The sequence below is a fragment of the Agelaius phoeniceus genome, chromosome 5, assembly GCF_051311805.1.
Source record: "Agelaius phoeniceus isolate bAgePho1 chromosome 5, bAgePho1.hap1, whole genome shotgun sequence".
Classification (NCBI taxonomy): Eukaryota; Metazoa; Chordata; class Aves; order Passeriformes; family Icteridae; genus Agelaius; species Agelaius phoeniceus.
Window position 1 is genome coordinate 25,050,497 of NC_135269.1, and position 16,530 is coordinate 25,067,026.

A 16,530-nucleotide genomic window follows, 5' to 3' on the forward strand; every position below is an offset into this window, starting at 1 on the left:
TACCCTTGGGAAGCTGCTCTGATCACAGCCAGCAAAGCCGGGAGCCGTGGGGGCGGCCCCAGGGGAGAGCGCCAGCCCACAAAAGCAGTGAGGAAATCCCCTCCGTGCCAGGTACCCAGGCAGGCACTGCGCCCCCTCCCACAGCTCCTTCGGCACTCGAAAATACCGGCAGTTCTGAGTGAGTGTGTGTGTGTGTGTGTGTGTGTGTGTGTGTGTGTGTGTGCAGATACTGTGTCTGAAAATGACCAGGGCAACATCTCTGCCTCTCCCTGGTATGCCTGTGGACTGAAGTGATCCTGACACTAAGCAAAGGAAAAGGAGGCTGATCGAAGCTGAGTGGAAATTTTTTTCAATCTTTCTTTAAGTGCGAACACCATCTGTCTCCCCCAACTCCGTCAGCGCTTCCAGTCCCCAGGCAGCTTCGTTCTTCCTAATTACTGTCATTAGGCACTGGGTAGCAATTAGGGAGGGATGCTGATGAGCAGCATCAGGAAGGCTGTGGTCTCCTGACAGCATCGCACAGGGAGCTGGCCAGCCCTTTCTTTCCAGCCCTGGCCTTTTCCACCTGGGGAACTTGTGGCTAGAACTGTATTTTCCTTTTTGGCAGGGACTGACAGGGAGGGATAGAGAAGAGAGGTGCTGGGTGGCAGGTCTGTGTCCTGGAGAATGCTCAGAAAGGTCTGACAGCACTGGGAATGGGCTGCTCAGGGAGCAGGACGATGGTCGAGGTGCTCAGTGCTGTTGGGGGATGGAGCAGCAGCTCTCTGTGCCTCTGGTTGCCCCACAGGTGTCCAGCCACCAGCGACCATTTCTCCTGGGCAGCCCAGAGGCTGTGTGGTCGCACAGAGCCAGACCCCGCTGTCACCCTTCCGTCTGGCCCAAGTGGCGCTGGCCACAAGCCTGCCTGGCTGTCCCTGGTCCCCCGGCAATCCTGGGGCACTGGCCCTGCGGCCTCTCCCTGCGGTGTGTGGTGTCAGTGCCACCTCGTGGCGGGCGCCCCGGGACCGCTGGCCTCTCCTCCCACGGCCTCCCACGGGTGCCCCCCGAGCATTGCAGGAGCACCCACGTGTGGCTGTGCCACGGCTGGCGCTGGGAATGAGCGATGGGAAAGGTTCCTGGGGATGGGATGAGATCCATGTTCCTCAAGCAGACGATGGGGTGGCCCCACAGCCCCGTCCTTGCAGCAAGGGGGGATCAGAGGCTGCACCCAGAGACAGACGGACCCTGTTGGACGTTTGCCATTGGGGCATTACTTTGTGTATGGGATGAAATGGTGCCCACCTGCCCTGCCTGCCCTGCCTACTGTCAAGGACTGCCCAGGGAGGGGCAAGCTGGGTCTGCAGGGGCCTGAGGGGGCTTTAGGCTGGAGTAGTTGGGCCTGTGAGTGAACTATCAGGATTCTACACTGCTGGGTGAACCAGTAATGGGAGTGGAGAGGAGCAAGTGAGGGAGGAAAGCCTCACTTTGGAGTCTGGGGAGCCTATGGGATTGAGAAGGGTTTGGCAGATGTGAAGGGTTTGGCTGCAGAAGACCTTTGGCCAGGTGTTCCCTCTCCTCAAAGGGAGAACACTGCCATGTTCTGTTGGCCAGCTGGCTCCTGCCTCTAGGACCATGGACAAAACCAAACCCATGTCCATAGGGACACCAAGGCTTCTTTCCTTTACCACCAGCATTTTTGGTGAAACTTGCAGGAGCTCAGATATGCTCATGACCTCAGTGGAGGTTGTGGAGTTGAAATGTCTAGGGAGATACTGAGGTGATTCTGCAGGGAGGAGGGTTTTAGCCTCAATTACTTTCTCTTGCCCAGGGGTTTCCTCAGACTTTCCCCTGGCTGCCTCTGAAGCCTCAAGCCCCTGCGTGCAGCCAGGTGAAGCCCAGCTTCACCAGCCTTTCAAGGCAGTTGTGCAGGCACTGGGGTGAATGCCAGGCTGAGGAGGAAGCACAGCTCCTGCCCCACAGAGGGAAGTGAGAAACTGCTATGGAAAGTTAAAGACAGGCAACATCCCCACACCACCCCCCAAATAAAAGACTTTCCCCAGTCCTTGTCCTCATGGCCAGCTCCTGGCATGGCTGTGGGGAAATGCAGGTGGCCATGCAGGTGGCCATGGATAGGGGATGTGTTGATAAAGCCACTGCCAGGGAACCCTCTTCAACTCAAATCCCTGCTGTACCCCACGGACCTCTCATGCTGGAGACCCCTAAAGCCAGGAAAATGGGGACCCCAATCAGACCTCTGAGCATGCATTGACAATGGATTCACTTTATTCTTTAATTTTCACTGCCATACTGTTAATTTCTATTCCCTTGGCTTTTCATGCAGACAAAATGGACAACCCTGTGCCCTGTATGTAAGGGTGGAGAAGTGCACAGAGCAGGTTACAGATCCCTCCTGGGCAGAAGGGGAGCACTGCCCCACCACACCTGGCAGTCAGGCAGACATGATGCAGGGAAGACACCTCACATGCCATAACAGAGAGGAGATCCAAGGGCACTCAGTGGTTGAGGAATACAGTGTGGATCCAATTGTCACTCTGCGTGCTGCAAATGCCAGTGGCATCCCGTACCAGGGAGATGTCCATAGGGCTTAAGCTCCAGCAGAAATGAGAAGAGAAATCCTTATCTGAGTAGAAAGAGGAGCTTTTTCAATAGGATTTGTATGGGGTTTCTTTTTTAAATTCCTAGATCATCTGGGGTGGGCAGTGCATCCACAGGGCTGGGCTGCTGCTGTCACTGGGAAGGAAGTGGAAGTGGCTTCTGACAGTTCTGCTCAATTTCTGTATCACCCCCATCTCCCCTGAAACAGGTTGCTCTGTCTCCCAAAAGCAATCCTCTAGTGACAAATCTAGTCCTTCTAGTGACAAAACATCTCCCAAGCTGGCTTCGGCTCTTTCCCCTACTCCAGATACACAAAGGTTGTTTGAAGTTACTTCACAGGGTTGGGTGTGGAGCGTGGATGAGGAGATGAGGATGAGGATAAAGAGATGTCTGATTCATGCCATGGCAATAGCTCCTCTGCAAAGGGCAGGATGGCTGGTGTGGTAGCGGGAACACCAGCCTTTGAGCCTCCAGTTTCTGCCACAGGTGTCTGGAGCCCCAGGAGACAGTCACTGGGCACATGGACCACCTCATCCACCATCCTCAGCCCCAAGGCTGAGATGGGGATCCATCCCACCCTGGATCATTCAGACCCTCAGTCAGATGAGGGTTCATCTCTGCCAGTCTGTTAAGATCTGGGGAAGGAATTGTGGTGAGTAATTTTGGCCTTGGCACTTGTGGCAGTACCTGTGGTTGCCCTTATGGGACAGATGCCATGAGTCTGGCAGTGGTGCAGAAAGGGGAGAAGAGAGGTGGTCCCCTTTCAACAGTAGCATCTGTCCTGCAGCCCCAGAGAGAACTCAGGCTTGGGCAGGGAGTCACCTTCCCATCATCAGAGGGATATCCCCTCCACACAGTACCTCCAACTGACCCTACTGGGAATATGGCATTCGGTGACCCATTAGTGCCTGGTGTCAGTGCCCCCACACCTTGCTTGTCCAGCTCCGTTCAGTGTCCAAAACTTCCCGGACGAGGAAGCCACCTCATCTAAGGAAGAGCAGACCCAGAGATGGTGCTTCATGTAAATAACCCCTCAAAGCACTTCTAAGTGACTAATCACCTTCTCCAGGGGCTCCTCACCCAACCCAGAGTCTCTGTTCAGCCAGTGGGCATCAGCTGCTGTAATTACTCAGAATCAGCAATCCCACACTAACGAGTTCATTTCCCTAAGAGAGCCCTTCCCATGCAGTAAAGCCACTTACAGGCGGGTGAAGAAACCCACCTACGGGGAAATGCCTGGGATCAGCAGCGCTGGCCAGCTCTGGCACACAGGCAAAGCCTCGAGGACACTGTCATATATTAAGTCATCCTGCCTACGCTCACATCCCTCCCTGACTGCTTTTGTGCAGTGTGGAAGCATCCATCCCAAGTGACACACGGTATTTCTGCAGCGACAGTGAGCTGGAGTGACGGTTGTCTGGGGCTGTAATGACACATTCAGGGAGCTCCTCTGGACTAGCTGTCTCCACTGCCTGCCCCTGGTCCTCCCTAACTTCAGGGGACTACAGGTCAGAGCAAGGACAGATTTTTTCCCCTCTTCAGTGCTTGGGAAGATGAACTTTTTTCCTATCCCCAGGGTACCTGGCTGTGGAGGGGGTTCCCATGAATGCCGGTGGATGCCTGCCACCGTCTGAGAGAGCCCAGAGGGTGGGAAGACATGAGTATCACAGAGTGCAGAAGAGAGGGTGGCAGGACTGCAAATGGAGTAGTTGCTGAGTGTGTCTTGCTTCGTACGGCCTGAGGTGTCCTTTTATTGAGGTCAGCAAAAATCGAGCTACTGCTGTGTGGGATTTGGTCCTAAAGTAACTCCCTGCTTCCATTTCCCCTGCAGTTTCTGGTGTTCCAGCCCCATGTTCCCAGCAATTACCCATCCAGCAGGAGACCTGTCCAGGCACAATGGCTGCCTTACAAATGGCACAGCAGTCCCTGCCACACTCCATCCTCACAGGTTGTGTCTCTGCCACCTCCCAATGGCTCAGCCATGGCAGCTGTCAACAGTTCATTGTAACTCAGCATGATCCACTTTGGCTTCCTCCAGCATTTACAGGTGTAACTTGGGACGCAGCACAAAAAGGACAGTCATCTTAAATGGCTGATCTTAGTCCTCACAGAGCTCAAACCCATGGAAGGCTTCACTTGTCCCCGGAACAGACAGTCAGTGTCCACAGGGATTGGCCAGAGCACTCCAGCTGCATTGCCCTTGCCCTCAGACTGTCTCCTCTCTGGCACAGTTCTGGGTAGTTTTGGTGGTGACCAGTGCTGTGGCCCCCAGCTCAGTGGCGGGCAGCGGGAAGCTGTGGTTGCATTCCTCAGGCCGGGGGTACACAGCAGAGAGCAGAATGATGTCACCATCAGCATCGCCCTGGCAGCACGGCCCCTGCTTTGCCCTGGCTTTCCTGGGTGGCCCCAGCATCTTCAGGCTCCCAGCAAGATGCAGGCATGGGGCTGGGTTCAGGGCTCCATCTCCCTCTGGCATGGCAGAGTCCTGGCTGGGCAGGGGGCTGGTAGTGTCTATGTTTTCTGGGAAGGGACAAGAAAAGGGGTTACTGGGCTCATGGAGTGGGGTCAGGCAGGTCCCAGGGAGATGGTCCTGTCCCTAGGGGAGAAGATGGATCTGGAACAGGAGGAGTCTGCAAGGTTCCCACATCTCTTGCTGCAGAATTTCTCCTGCTTACAACCAATGGGCTTTCCCCCCCGCTAAAAGGCAAGAGGGAAGGGCCGAAACTTGCACTTCCACTTTGAGTCCTCTCTCTCAACCCTGCTGGCAGCAGAAAAGCCCAGCCCGTGGCAGCTTGCCCTCCCCGACTCCCTCCCACTTAAAAATAGATTTGTTTACACACTTTGAAAGCAGGCGTGTGCCTCCAGCCCCAAGCCTCCTGCCACTTCCCACACATCCAGTGCCACAGCACTGGGCCTGCTGTGGTGCAGCCTTGGGGGACATGGGGGATGTGGACCAGGGTATGCAACAGGAGACTGAGTAGTGTCTCCGACACTCTCCATAGTGGCCAGATCTCTCTCACTGCTGGATTTCTCCCTTCTCTTTCGCTTTTGGTATTTTTCCTAGGCATGTGCGTCACAGGCTGTCGCAGAGCACAAAGGCCCCGGGTAATGTCCCCCTGCTCTGAGTCACCATCCGGCAGTGCCAGAAGGGTGCAGGCAAGCCCGGGCACCAGGACCAGCTGCCCCATTGTGGACACCACCCGGGTCGTAGGGCAGTGGTGAATGCCAGCATCCCTCTGTGGCAGCCCCTCTTGGGGGTCCTGGGCAGCCATACCCCCTCCTTGGGAATGGGGAGGGGTGAAGCCAGGCAAGACCACTTTGGATAAGATTGTTCAAGGCTGAATCAGTGCCAGCGCAGGGGCTGCCAACAGAGAAAAGAGCCACCCCAACAAAATGGGCCATCATGGAGCACTGTGGCCTTACTCTCCTGGAAGTACCCTGCTAGGAAAGGCTCAGGCCCATTCCTTGAATGCCAGCCCTAATTTTGATGCACCAGATAACCCTGTGCAGTGATGCAGTGTACTGTCAATGGGGCTGGCCTTGACATCCCACTGAGGTCTTTGGGATGCATGTTGGAGGATGCTGGGCATCTCAAGCACAAGAAGCAAGCTGGGTGGTCCACATGGGAACCCACTGCAGCGCCACAGGGAGAGGCTGCCTCTGGAGCCATCCCCAGGTGTCCACCACTGCCCCCACTACTCTCTATCCATCCTCCTCTGGCTAGTGGGGGAAGAGGGCTCTCACCAGTGAGCTCACAAAGCTCCTACTTACCAGTGCCCCATAGGTGTCCCCTGTGAAGAGGGCATGGTGCCAGGACATGCTTTAAGCAAACAAAGGCACAGGGAGATCCAGCAAAGGGAGGGATGGCTCAGCAGGGTTGCACTGGCAGTCAGGTACAAGCATAGGTTCCCAGGGAATGCAGGACACTGTCACTCAGGCAGTGATTCAGATGCCCCAAAATGCTATGGGATGCCTGTGGAGCTGATGTTGAGGTGGAGGAGCTAGCCTGGGCTGTGCCTCAGTGGAGCCAGCAGTAAGTGATCCCACCTACCCCAGGGTCCTCAGGGTGTTGTGAGAGGGAGAGGAGGAGGAACACGTCTCCTACCTTTGTCCTCTTCATCTGTTGCCTTCCTCTTTCTCCTCTGCTTTCCCTCCTTACAGGCCAGGAAGACACAGACGGCAGCCAGAACCAGGATGAGCCCCACCACCACCGGAACCCCAAAGATCAGGAAGGTGCTGCTCAGGGTGGGTGCCAGGGTAGGCTCTGCTGTGGGGTGAGATGCCGGTAGTGTCAGGAGGGGGAAAGCTGAAGGAGGAAGGAGGGCAGCAGCATTTTTCACCTGGCTGGCTGGCCTGCCAGCTGCGGTCGCAGGGAAGAAGTGTGGCACTTAACTGTGACCCACCTGCCACCAGCAACAAAATATCCCCCTGCTTGATGAGATCCCCGGGGTGGATCATCCAAGTTCTCCCTACACCATGTTCCTCTCACTGGAATTGGCTGCCCTCTTCCCCTCTGCTTTAGGTGAAGATGGTGCTCCATCCTCCATTGCCACTTCCATAGCCATCCTCAGGAGAAGGTGCCTTCCACCTGCCCACCCCTGGGGCACCCTCAGCCTCCTTGGCCCACCACCACCCCGCCCTGGGGAGCTCAGACTGCAGCTGCCCTTGTCCTCTTACTTGTGTTGTCCTGGAACAGGTCGGAGCACTTGATGCACGACTTGGTCAGGGTGTCGAAGCACTCGAAGGAGAGGCAGGAGGGGGCAATGGCAGCTTTTCCTGATGAGGACATGGCAGAGTGGGAGTGAGAGCCCAGCTCTTGCAGGGCGTAGCAGTGACAGGGCCGCCGGAGTGTGAAATCGCAGTGCCCCAGGCCCCGTGGCAGAGGGAGATACAGTCTGTCAAGCTGCGTCGTCTCCCTTGGGGCTCGCAATCACTGTGCTTGGCCTGGGGCGGATCTTCACCAGGGAGGAGGAGAGCAAGCAAGCAAGCCCTTCCCCTGCCTGCCTTTGCAATGTGCCCTCAAACTACCCCTCTCCTCCAAAATATGCCGCCGAAATCCCCACTGCCCCCTGTGTGCCTCAGCCTTATACCCAGGGGTATTGTGTCCCAGCCTGACCTCCTTGATCCTCACTCCTCCCCTGCCCACCTGCGTGCTGCCCTTAGCCCAGGCATGTCCCCCAGCCTGCCCCCTCCTTTGCTTACGCTGAAATGACCCCTCCAGTGTCTACAGGAGACTTTCCTGTGCACAGATCTTTACAAGACTCCATCCCAGGGGCACAGATCTGGCTTGGATTGAAAATGCAAAGGACCAGAGGGGAAAAGGAGTGAAAGGGTACTGATGTTTTTCCCCTTTTAAAAGCTCCCACTGCCCTGAGAACACATCCTGCCAGTGACTGCTCTGCAATCAGGCCAGCTGTTGTATGTTCTCCACCCCTACTGAAGGTGCTCTCCATCACCTTGCTCTCTCCATCCTCTCCAACGCAGACCTAGACCTGTGGCTCCTCAGCCATGTCTCATTCCCTGGGGTTCAAATCTGGTTCTGCTCAGTAAATGTGCAGGGCACGGGCAAAGCAGGTCACACCAAGCAAGCCTGGTCCTCAAACCATTGGAAGGGACTAAAAAAACCCTTTAATAGTCTCGGGTATTCCTGATCAGGAGCAGGTGAACTATTCTGCCACCAATACCCACACATCAAAGCCTGATGCTTGAGACCCAAAGAGATGGATTTCAGTGCTGTAGGTGAATCTCTTCCATTCCTACTGAACAAAAGTCACATACTCTTTTTCTTCACTCCATAGGAAAGAAAGAGGCCAGCCAGAGTTGTTTGCTGGCTCTCAGCTGAGGGAAGCAACACCGGTAACCTGCCCTTCCCAGGAGATCCCTAATAGGGCTTTTTTGGAGTCCCATCCTTCCAGCAGCTACAGCATCTGGACTCCTGATAAGGCCTCTACTGCCCACTGTCCTGGATCAAGGCTGGGAGGGGAGGAGGAAAAATCTAAAGGGTGCTCTGGCTCAAGGTGACTGTTGGACAAGCTGAGCCCACAGGCTTCACATCCCACCTCCTGAAGTTCTGGCAGGATGCAGTCACCAGCTCCCCATGCTAGATCTCAGCCCGAGTGCAGTTCTTTGGTGCCCCATGCCCTGCAGGGGAGGAGCTGCTCTACAGCACATCTCCCTCCCTGCCACTGTCATTTCCAGGGGATAGTTTGCATCATAGCAATGTCAAAGCAGCCCCAACACAGTCTCAGCCCCACCATGGGCACTGTAGGACTCCAGGCAAGCCAAAGTCCCAAAAAAAAACTGGTCACTGCCCACCAGTTCCAAACCTGCCATGATTCCACGTCCCCTTCCAGTCAGTGTGCCCAGGTGCTTGATCCCTCACCCCTGTGCCATGCCAGCAGGAATGGCTGCCAGAGGAGCTGTGAGAGGCTGGCCATTCTTGTGCCTGTGGCTCAGTTATTCCCTTTCCATCTTAGTCAAAACTCCCCAGTCGAGTGGGGGCATGCCAAGCACTTCCCTCTCTCAGCAGAGCCCTGAGGCACAAATGGCACAGAGAGCTCAGCAGCCTCTGCCTCAATGCTTGCCGTGAGCAGGCTCTGCCCTGCTCGTACCTGCTGGGGGAGCTGGGTCAAGCAGCAGCACATCTCTCCATATCCCACTGCAGCTGACCCTCTGCCTCTCACACAACCCAGGTGAGGACCAGGGCTGGGCTGCAGGCATGGGAGTTGGAGAGTCAAGTGTCCAGCAGTGGGAAGGGATGGAAAGCTGTGATGCAGAGCCATGACCCACAGCAGGGGGGAAAATAAAATAAAAGCCAAGGCTCACTCCAGTCAACATCTGAGCTCCACAGTGGAGAGACCTGGCAAGGAGAGGGCACCTGGAATCTTCACTGTCCCCAGTAGGCAGCTCTCAGAAGTGCAAGTTAGGGTCTAGGGCAAAGAAAATACCTTGCCTTGTGGGCTGGTGGGACTGGGGACATGCGTGTAGGCAGAGGATCCCCACAAAACATCTGGTGCTCTGTCAGGATACCTATCCCCAAACCACGTCCCTGCTCCAAAGGCTTTGCTGTTCCTCTTGCCCTGGGGTGTTTCCATCTGCTAATCTCCTTTTCCCAGAGGCATGCTTCTCCATCATCCCTGTTTTCCTCACCTCTCAAATGCCCCCATTGTACTTTCCCCATGTCAATCATCTCTCAGGAACCCCCAGCCCCTATTTCTGTGGGTCCCACCACAGGACTGTCACCTTGCCCCTCTTCCTCCTGTCTCTCCTCCCTGCTTGGCTTAAAGTGCAGGGTGAGAAGTGGTTCCCAGCATCTGCTGTACCATACTTACAGATTAACTCTGTGAGCCCAGTCAAACATACGTGCTGGGGAAAGCCCAAACCAAGTAACCTACACAGTGCTTTCAACATGGAGGGCAAGATTTACCTCAAAGCGCAGGAGCCAGCAGATCTCATTTCATGGAAAGAAAACTTGAAGTTTCAAACTCATGGTGAGGAGCCCAGGGATGGCAGCTGTCATGCTCCCAGGTCCTGTTACATGGAAGGAGGTTGCAGCCTCATTGCTGCCACTGACGTTACCCTATTCCCCCCCATTTTCTCATCCCTCTTTATCAGGCTCTACAGGTCTTCCCTGCCCTGCCCTCGTCCTGGCTTGTCCACCTCCTCCTGGGCCAAGAAGATATTTTTGAATTTACACATGATAATGCTTACTCAAGGAGAAAACCAGTGCTGACTACGCCAGCAGCACTCACATGTGGGCCTGCCCATGAGCACGGCCTGGGTTCTGGGCATCAGTTGTCCCCCTTTTCGTCTCTCCCATCTTTGCCTCCCCTGCCTTTCATAACTGTGGTTGATCGCTTTTGGAATAGCAAAAGTTAAAGCTTCGTGAGTAGTTCGAGCTGTTTGCATCTCAGAGCTGAATACGCTTGATAATCGCACAAATGCATAATTAAAGAGCAGAAAAAATGACTCACTGGATAAGGAAATGCGCTTTTCTTATCTCCTCTGCAGAGAAATGAAAACCCCAGGAGCCTGGGTCTCTGGCTAAGTCCTTTTATTAAACAAATAAACCAGAAAAGATATCAAATGAGCGATTCAAGAATTACGTCTTCATCTCAGAGTCAGACAGTTTGATTTCCAGTGCCATTTGCTCCCATCCCACACCTGGAGGGCTGCCTTTGGCTGAGGTCAGCTGAGATCCTTGGGACAGGTGGGGGACAGGGCAGTGCTGGTGCTCCAGGAGCGTGGAGGGCTGGCAATGGCCTGTGAGGGTTCATGCACACATGAGTGACTGGACTCGTGTGAGCAGTTCCTCTGGTGTCAGGGGGAGGTGAAGTGACTCACGCACGCACTTGCAAAACCGCGTGTAGCAGAAAATATCCCCCGAAAGTTCACCTTGTGCTCGTGCACACCGGAAACCCAAAGGCTTGTCGATCAGAGAAGCTGCGAGGTGTTTACTGAGCAGACCCAGTTACCTCAGGACAAACCTCTGACAGGATGCACCCAGCGCCCCGGGAACATTTTGGCACAGCCTGACACCTGCACCCCGTTCAGATGGTCCAGTAGAATGCCTTGGCTGGAGCCAATCCCCAAAGCCCATTCAGCACCTCATCCCAGCACCCTTTCACAACACTCCTTTGCTGGCTGGTGGGAGACATCCCTTCCCAAAAAGTACCACTATGGCTAAAAAAAGGACCACTATTAGGAGCAGATTTCTCACAGCTCCAGCATAAGCCTTCTCCTCAGGATCCACTGGGATCCTTCCTAAAGCCAGATGGGCTTAGGGACAAAATCTGGGAAGATTTTAGGAATAATACGAGAAACCAAAGGTTTAAAGAGATTCACAGTCACTCTAAATCTCAGATTCCTCTGTAGGTGCTTCCTATCAAGGGGGTTTGTGACACTGCTCAGCCACCTGCATGGGGTGTTTGGTGTGGGGCAGTGCCCCACCCTGTTGAGTGGAATTTGTCTCCCTGCTCCTTCTTTATATGTCCCTGGAGCTCTGCTTGTCTGCAAGGCTGAAACAAAAGGTGTCCTTGCCTCCCTCTGCAAAGGGACCATGATAATGCTGAACACCCAAATTAGCCTTCTCAGTGTGCTGCCTGTTGAAGAACCCTCTGGGGTTACAGAAGGGTGAGTCAACCCTTCCTGAGCTCAAACTCCCTCTGCCCATGCCCCCTCCCTGATCCATGGAGCCCAAGAGGGACACAGCAGCACAGAGTACATGGGAAAAACCTCCCTCCCTTGTCTGATCCAGCCCGGAGGGGTTGAGCCCTTGATCTCCCCTGGTGGGGAGGAGTGAGGGGTGTTTCCAGCTGCTGTACTGGCTGCTTTTGCTGCTCTGCAGAGTGTGGGGGGGACTCAGTGAGGTTTGGATCCCTGGCACTGCCCTGGCTCTTGCAAGCCCTCCCCCCTCCCCCATCATGAGCAACACAGCATTAGCTGAGCCTGGCTCTTCTGCCTGAATGTGAACAAACAGTACTCAAACTCTCTGCCCACTCTGCTTTGCAGCAGGGATGCTGCCCCCACCCCCATCCTGAGGAGAGCTGGCATCTTGCTCTGTCTCCCTTGGGCAACTGGGAACAGGGGGCAAGTGCCCCCCGAGTTTGTCCTGTGACTGTTCATAGGGAGTGTTCACATGCTGCGACAGGGCCAAGCAGCACCTCCAGCACCAAAACAGAAACCAGTGGCTGAGGGTGATGTGCTGCCACAGGACAAAACCTTAGGTTTTTCACAGGAAAAACCACAGATGGGTTCAGCCAGGTCAGGCATCCTTTATGCTGAGGCAGAAATCTCCCCAGTACTCACAGTGGGAAGCCCTACCACTTCACTCTCAAGGCATGAACCTCCAGCAGATGACTCCAGAGCCAAAAACCAAAGCCACACTTTGCCCAGCACCTCTACAATATTCTACAGCTTCCAACAGACCTTTAGGTTCAGCCTGGTGTAAAAAGGCCAGAGTGATTTTACTTGTACAGGCTTGAGTGCAGAGCAATGCTATGAATTTCCACGAGTGTATTAAGGATGCAATGTTACAAGAGAACTGACAGGTGGATTTGGCCTGTGCACCTCCTCTCCTGGCTAGCACCTGGGCACAATGCCTTGGCCATCCTGCCAAAGTCAGAGAAGAATCAGGAGTGCAACACACAGAGTAGGGAAGGAGATAAAAGGGAGGATGAAAAGCTGCTGCAGCTGCAGGGCTGAGGAGGTGGAGAGTGACTGCCAGCAGCCCTGTGCCATATCCACCACCCCTGAGGATGAACTCCAAGGAACCTGTGGGCAATATCCTTTCAAGGGGAGAGCCCTCCTCACAGCTCACAGGCATTCCCTCTGTAACAGCCACACCAGCTTCTGAGCCTTCAGGGCTTCAAGGCTCTAGCTGGAGGAAGGATGAGTTGCTTTGGCACAGGCTGTCACAAGAAGGGAGATGCCGTGGGGAGTGAACGGTTCTGCCAAGGCAGGCGGATAAAATCCCCCCTCCCAAGATTCCTTCCCTACTTCCTATCACAGTGTAAGCCCCTGTATGGGAGCTGGTGCCCTTTGCCACAGTGCCCAGGGAAGGCTGCCTGTCCATCCCCTGGAAGATCTCCTGGCCAGCCCTGCAGAGGGCTAGACAACCAGAGGATGCAGGCAGGCTTCAGAGGGGCTGTGCAGCAACTCAGTGTTTCCCATCACCCAGCCTAAAAATGCACATTAGAGGCTGAGGGCAGGAACAGCTTTATACCCCCTAATAATCTTGTCTCTAAGCTAGATAACTAGGACTGCAAATCCCTGGTGATAATCACAGCCACCATGCCTGCAAGCTCTCCCCCAGACCATTCATCTGGCTTGATGATGCTTTAAAGAGACATCTAATGAGGATAATCTGATTCAAATCCCCTCCTGCTTTTGGGCAGCAGAGCAATTCAGGCCCCCTCAAACTCCTTCTTCCTCCATGACCGTCTTTATTTCCCCTTCTTATATGAATCACTGTGGGGTTTCCTTTGCTTTTTGCATTACTATTTAAAATCTTTGATATGACCACTGCAATCAAGATTCAGTCCCTTTAGAACCTAATTAACATGAAATCAGACTCAGTTTTACTCATCGCCTTATAATGGGATGCTGGCCGCTGCTTCAGCTCTCACTTTGGGTGCAGAGAACATTGCAGCCTGCTTAAAAAATTCCCTCTTTACCTGATTCAATCAGAACCACTTACAGGAGATACAAACACACATTTCAAGCTCGGCAAGAGTCAAGCTCTGGGAAGTGGGGAAGATCTCAATCACAGTCAGCTTTCAGCGCAGAGCAGATGGTGAACATGCCGGCTATATAATTTATAGGACACCATCAATATGTATTAGTCCCATACAGTGGCTGAGCTCAGCCAAACCACAGCTCATGCACACTCAGGGGCTCTCTCACAGGTGATGCTCCACATGCAACCTGGGTAAGACCCAGGTTTGGAAGAAAGCACACTCTTCATGTTTCATCTCCTTTATAACACAGAGCAGAAGATGCAGTGCAGCAGCCCTTGTCCCAGAGGGTCCTCCTCTTCCCCCTAGACTGGGCAAAGGCTTCCCAGCCTGCAAACTTGTGTTGAACTAGGTCTGTATTACACAACATCTGCGTGCAAGCAGCTCCCCTTGCCTTCCCTGTGAGCAGCTCACACAGCAGCATGATGGATGCCAGGGCAGCCCAAGGCCAGGTGTAGGGGCTTGTTTGCACTTCTTCAGGGCTGCCAAGCCATGCTGGCACAGCCTGGCACGCAGCATGCTGAGGGCCACAATGCCCAAGAGAGACGTGCATCACCACCACAGCTCGATGTCGGCAGTGCCTAAGCCTCCCTTTCACCCAGACAGAAACACAGTGTGTGCAGTGAGGGACCTGTAGGTCAGGAGGGAGAATTGCTCAGGGTGGACAAGTTGGGTTGCAATGAAAAGGTAAAAAGGCAACCTCAGGTAGTGAAAACACCCCATCTGGAGCAAGGTGAGGGCAGCTCCAGCCTTGTCTCTAAGGCTGCAGAGTTTTCAATCCCCTGCATGGCTAAAAAAAGTCCTGGAGATAAGTGCACAAGATCGAGCCTTTACAGGTGCCTGTGACACTGTGCTATCCCAGGGCTTCCCCAGATCCAATGCCTTTGATCCTCTGCTGTTCAGCATCCTCGAGCTGCCTCAGCTCGAGGCACTGAGTCACCCCTCAGTCCCACAGGGGAATGAGGATTAATTACTTGATTCTGGCACCTGTCTTTAAAGAGAGATACTCCACCACCACACGAGCCACAGGTTGTTTCTGAGCTTAGGCAAAAGCAGCCCTGGCTTCACATCTGTGATCTCTGGAACAGCAAGAAAAAGAAACAGCAATGGGGGGAAAAATTGAATATTCACATTAGGGCAATGCCAATGCTGCTGTCAAAACTAGGAGAGTGGCCAGCATGGAGGTTCAGGAGAGCTTTGAGCTGACCAGTGCAGACAACGATAGTGCCTCAAGGACTGCCAGCCCTCAACAAACACCCAAGATGTTCCAATAGTCCAAGCACAGGGCAGGAGCAAGGCAGGCTCAGTCACAACATAGCACTGTCACCTTGTCACTGCACAGTGAGCACATAGCAGGACCAGAGAGCTTTCATGGGAAGATAGAAAAGCAGTACTCCATGCTGAAAGAAAATGGGAAAAGACTTCTTAGCTTAATGCTGGCTAGGCTTTTTAGTTTTTTCCAGCATGCCTGAGCACAGGTGCTTCAGCTGGCCCTGGCACAGCTTGTTGTAGTGCCAAGAGGGTGTTGGGGTCCAGAGGCTGGAGCAGACCCTGCTCATCAGGGTCGTGTTTCCCAAGGGGAGGTGTTCTCTCTCGTTGTTTTTGTCCTTGCCCCACCTCGGTGCTCCCTCCCGTGACACGCAGAGCCCACGGGGCTGTGGTACCCAGCCCGCAGCTGCACCTGGGCCGGCGGGGAGGCTGCCTGCACGGATGTAAAACACGGGCTGCTGTCACACACCGCTGGCTCCCCCGGCAGAGGAGGCGGCGGGGCGGGGCACAGGGGCACCGTGCCTTGCCTGGCTCCTCTCAAAGTGCCCAGCACACGGTAAGCTCCGGGGAACGAGGGATGCGACACGGCAGCACGTGGCAGCTCCTGCAGAAGGAGCCTGTGGCAAAGGAAACGTGGCCCAGCACGGGCTGGGAGCCCATGCTGCTCAGCTGCCAAGGCGTCTGAGCAAGTCACATCACTCCAGAGTCCCCCGTGCCCGACCTCTCTCGCAGGTCGGTTCTTCACAGCCAAGACAGCCCCTCCTGCACAGAGCTGACCCGAGGGGATGCCTTCCTGCCTGGCATCGCCGTGCCGTATTAATATTTAACAGCGAGGAACAGATCCAGAGACTTTGATTTCCCCGCTGGCCAATTCAAGGATAATTGAACTGTGCAGGGAATTTCAGCATTTCAGAGGGTGGTTTCGTTCCAGTTCACACCAAAACCTAACCATGCCGCAATGCCTTCTGAGAAGGATTGCAGCCAGTTTCAGGCAGCCTCCCTGCAGTGGAGCCAGGCATGTGAGCAGCACAAAACCAGCTGATCTCAGGAGGTGCCCAACCAGCAGGCCCCACTAAACCCTCCCCCAAAGAACTTGGGTAAAAGTCAAACTCCGCTAAAGAAGAAAAAAATAGTTTTCTTCGGAATTCCACCTTTTTTTTCGGTTTCCACTCAATTCCAATTTGCAACTCCAGAGTAATGTCAATTTGCCCTCCTTACACACCCCCAGTGGAGGCAGATCCTGCTGTAGAAGCAGAGCAAGCGAGGCACAGTGAATTTTCACTCGAGGCACAGTGAATTTTCACTTGCGTGCCCAGGGTGATGCAAGAAATCAGCCACAGAAGTGAAACGAATCCAGTGGTTTTGGCTCCTGCCTCTGGGCTGTACCAGCTCTTGCCTTCTCTTGCATATAAATCACTTTTCCCCACCAGGG

General features: G+C 54.4%; 1 protein-coding gene across 1 annotated transcript; it reads right to left on the minus strand.

Annotated features, from left to right (window-relative positions):
* Window positions 1-2,244: 2,244 nt before the first annotated feature.
* TNFRSF13C (TNF receptor superfamily member 13C) lies at window positions 2,245-7,578 on the minus strand. Its single transcript, XM_054631825.2, has 3 exons — window positions 7,273-7,578; window positions 6,701-6,862; window positions 2,245-5,115 (listed from the first exon to the last, which is right to left on the minus strand). Exons 1-3 carry the CDS (start codon window positions 7,382-7,384, stop codon window positions 4,802-4,804), a joined length of 588 nt encoding a protein of 195 aa, XP_054487800.1. The 5' UTR covers window positions 7,385-7,578; the 3' UTR covers window positions 2,245-4,801.
* Between the last annotated feature and the right edge of the window lie 8,952 nt (window positions 7,579-16,530).

Bases quoted from the DNA above. Each gene is read 5' to 3' on its own strand.
- TNFRSF13C (XM_054631825.2), bottom strand. From the start codon at position 7,384: ATGTCCTCATCAGGAAAAGCTGCCATTGCCCCCTCCTGCCTCTCCTTC. The intron at 6,863-7,272 runs GTAAGAGGACAA...CTCACCCCACAG, and splicing joins CCTGTTCCAGGACAACACAA to CAGAGCCTACCCTGGCACCC. The intron at 5,116-6,700 runs GTAGGAGACGTG...GTCCCTTCCCAG, and splicing joins AACAGATGAAGAGGACAAAG to AAAACATAGACACTACCAGC.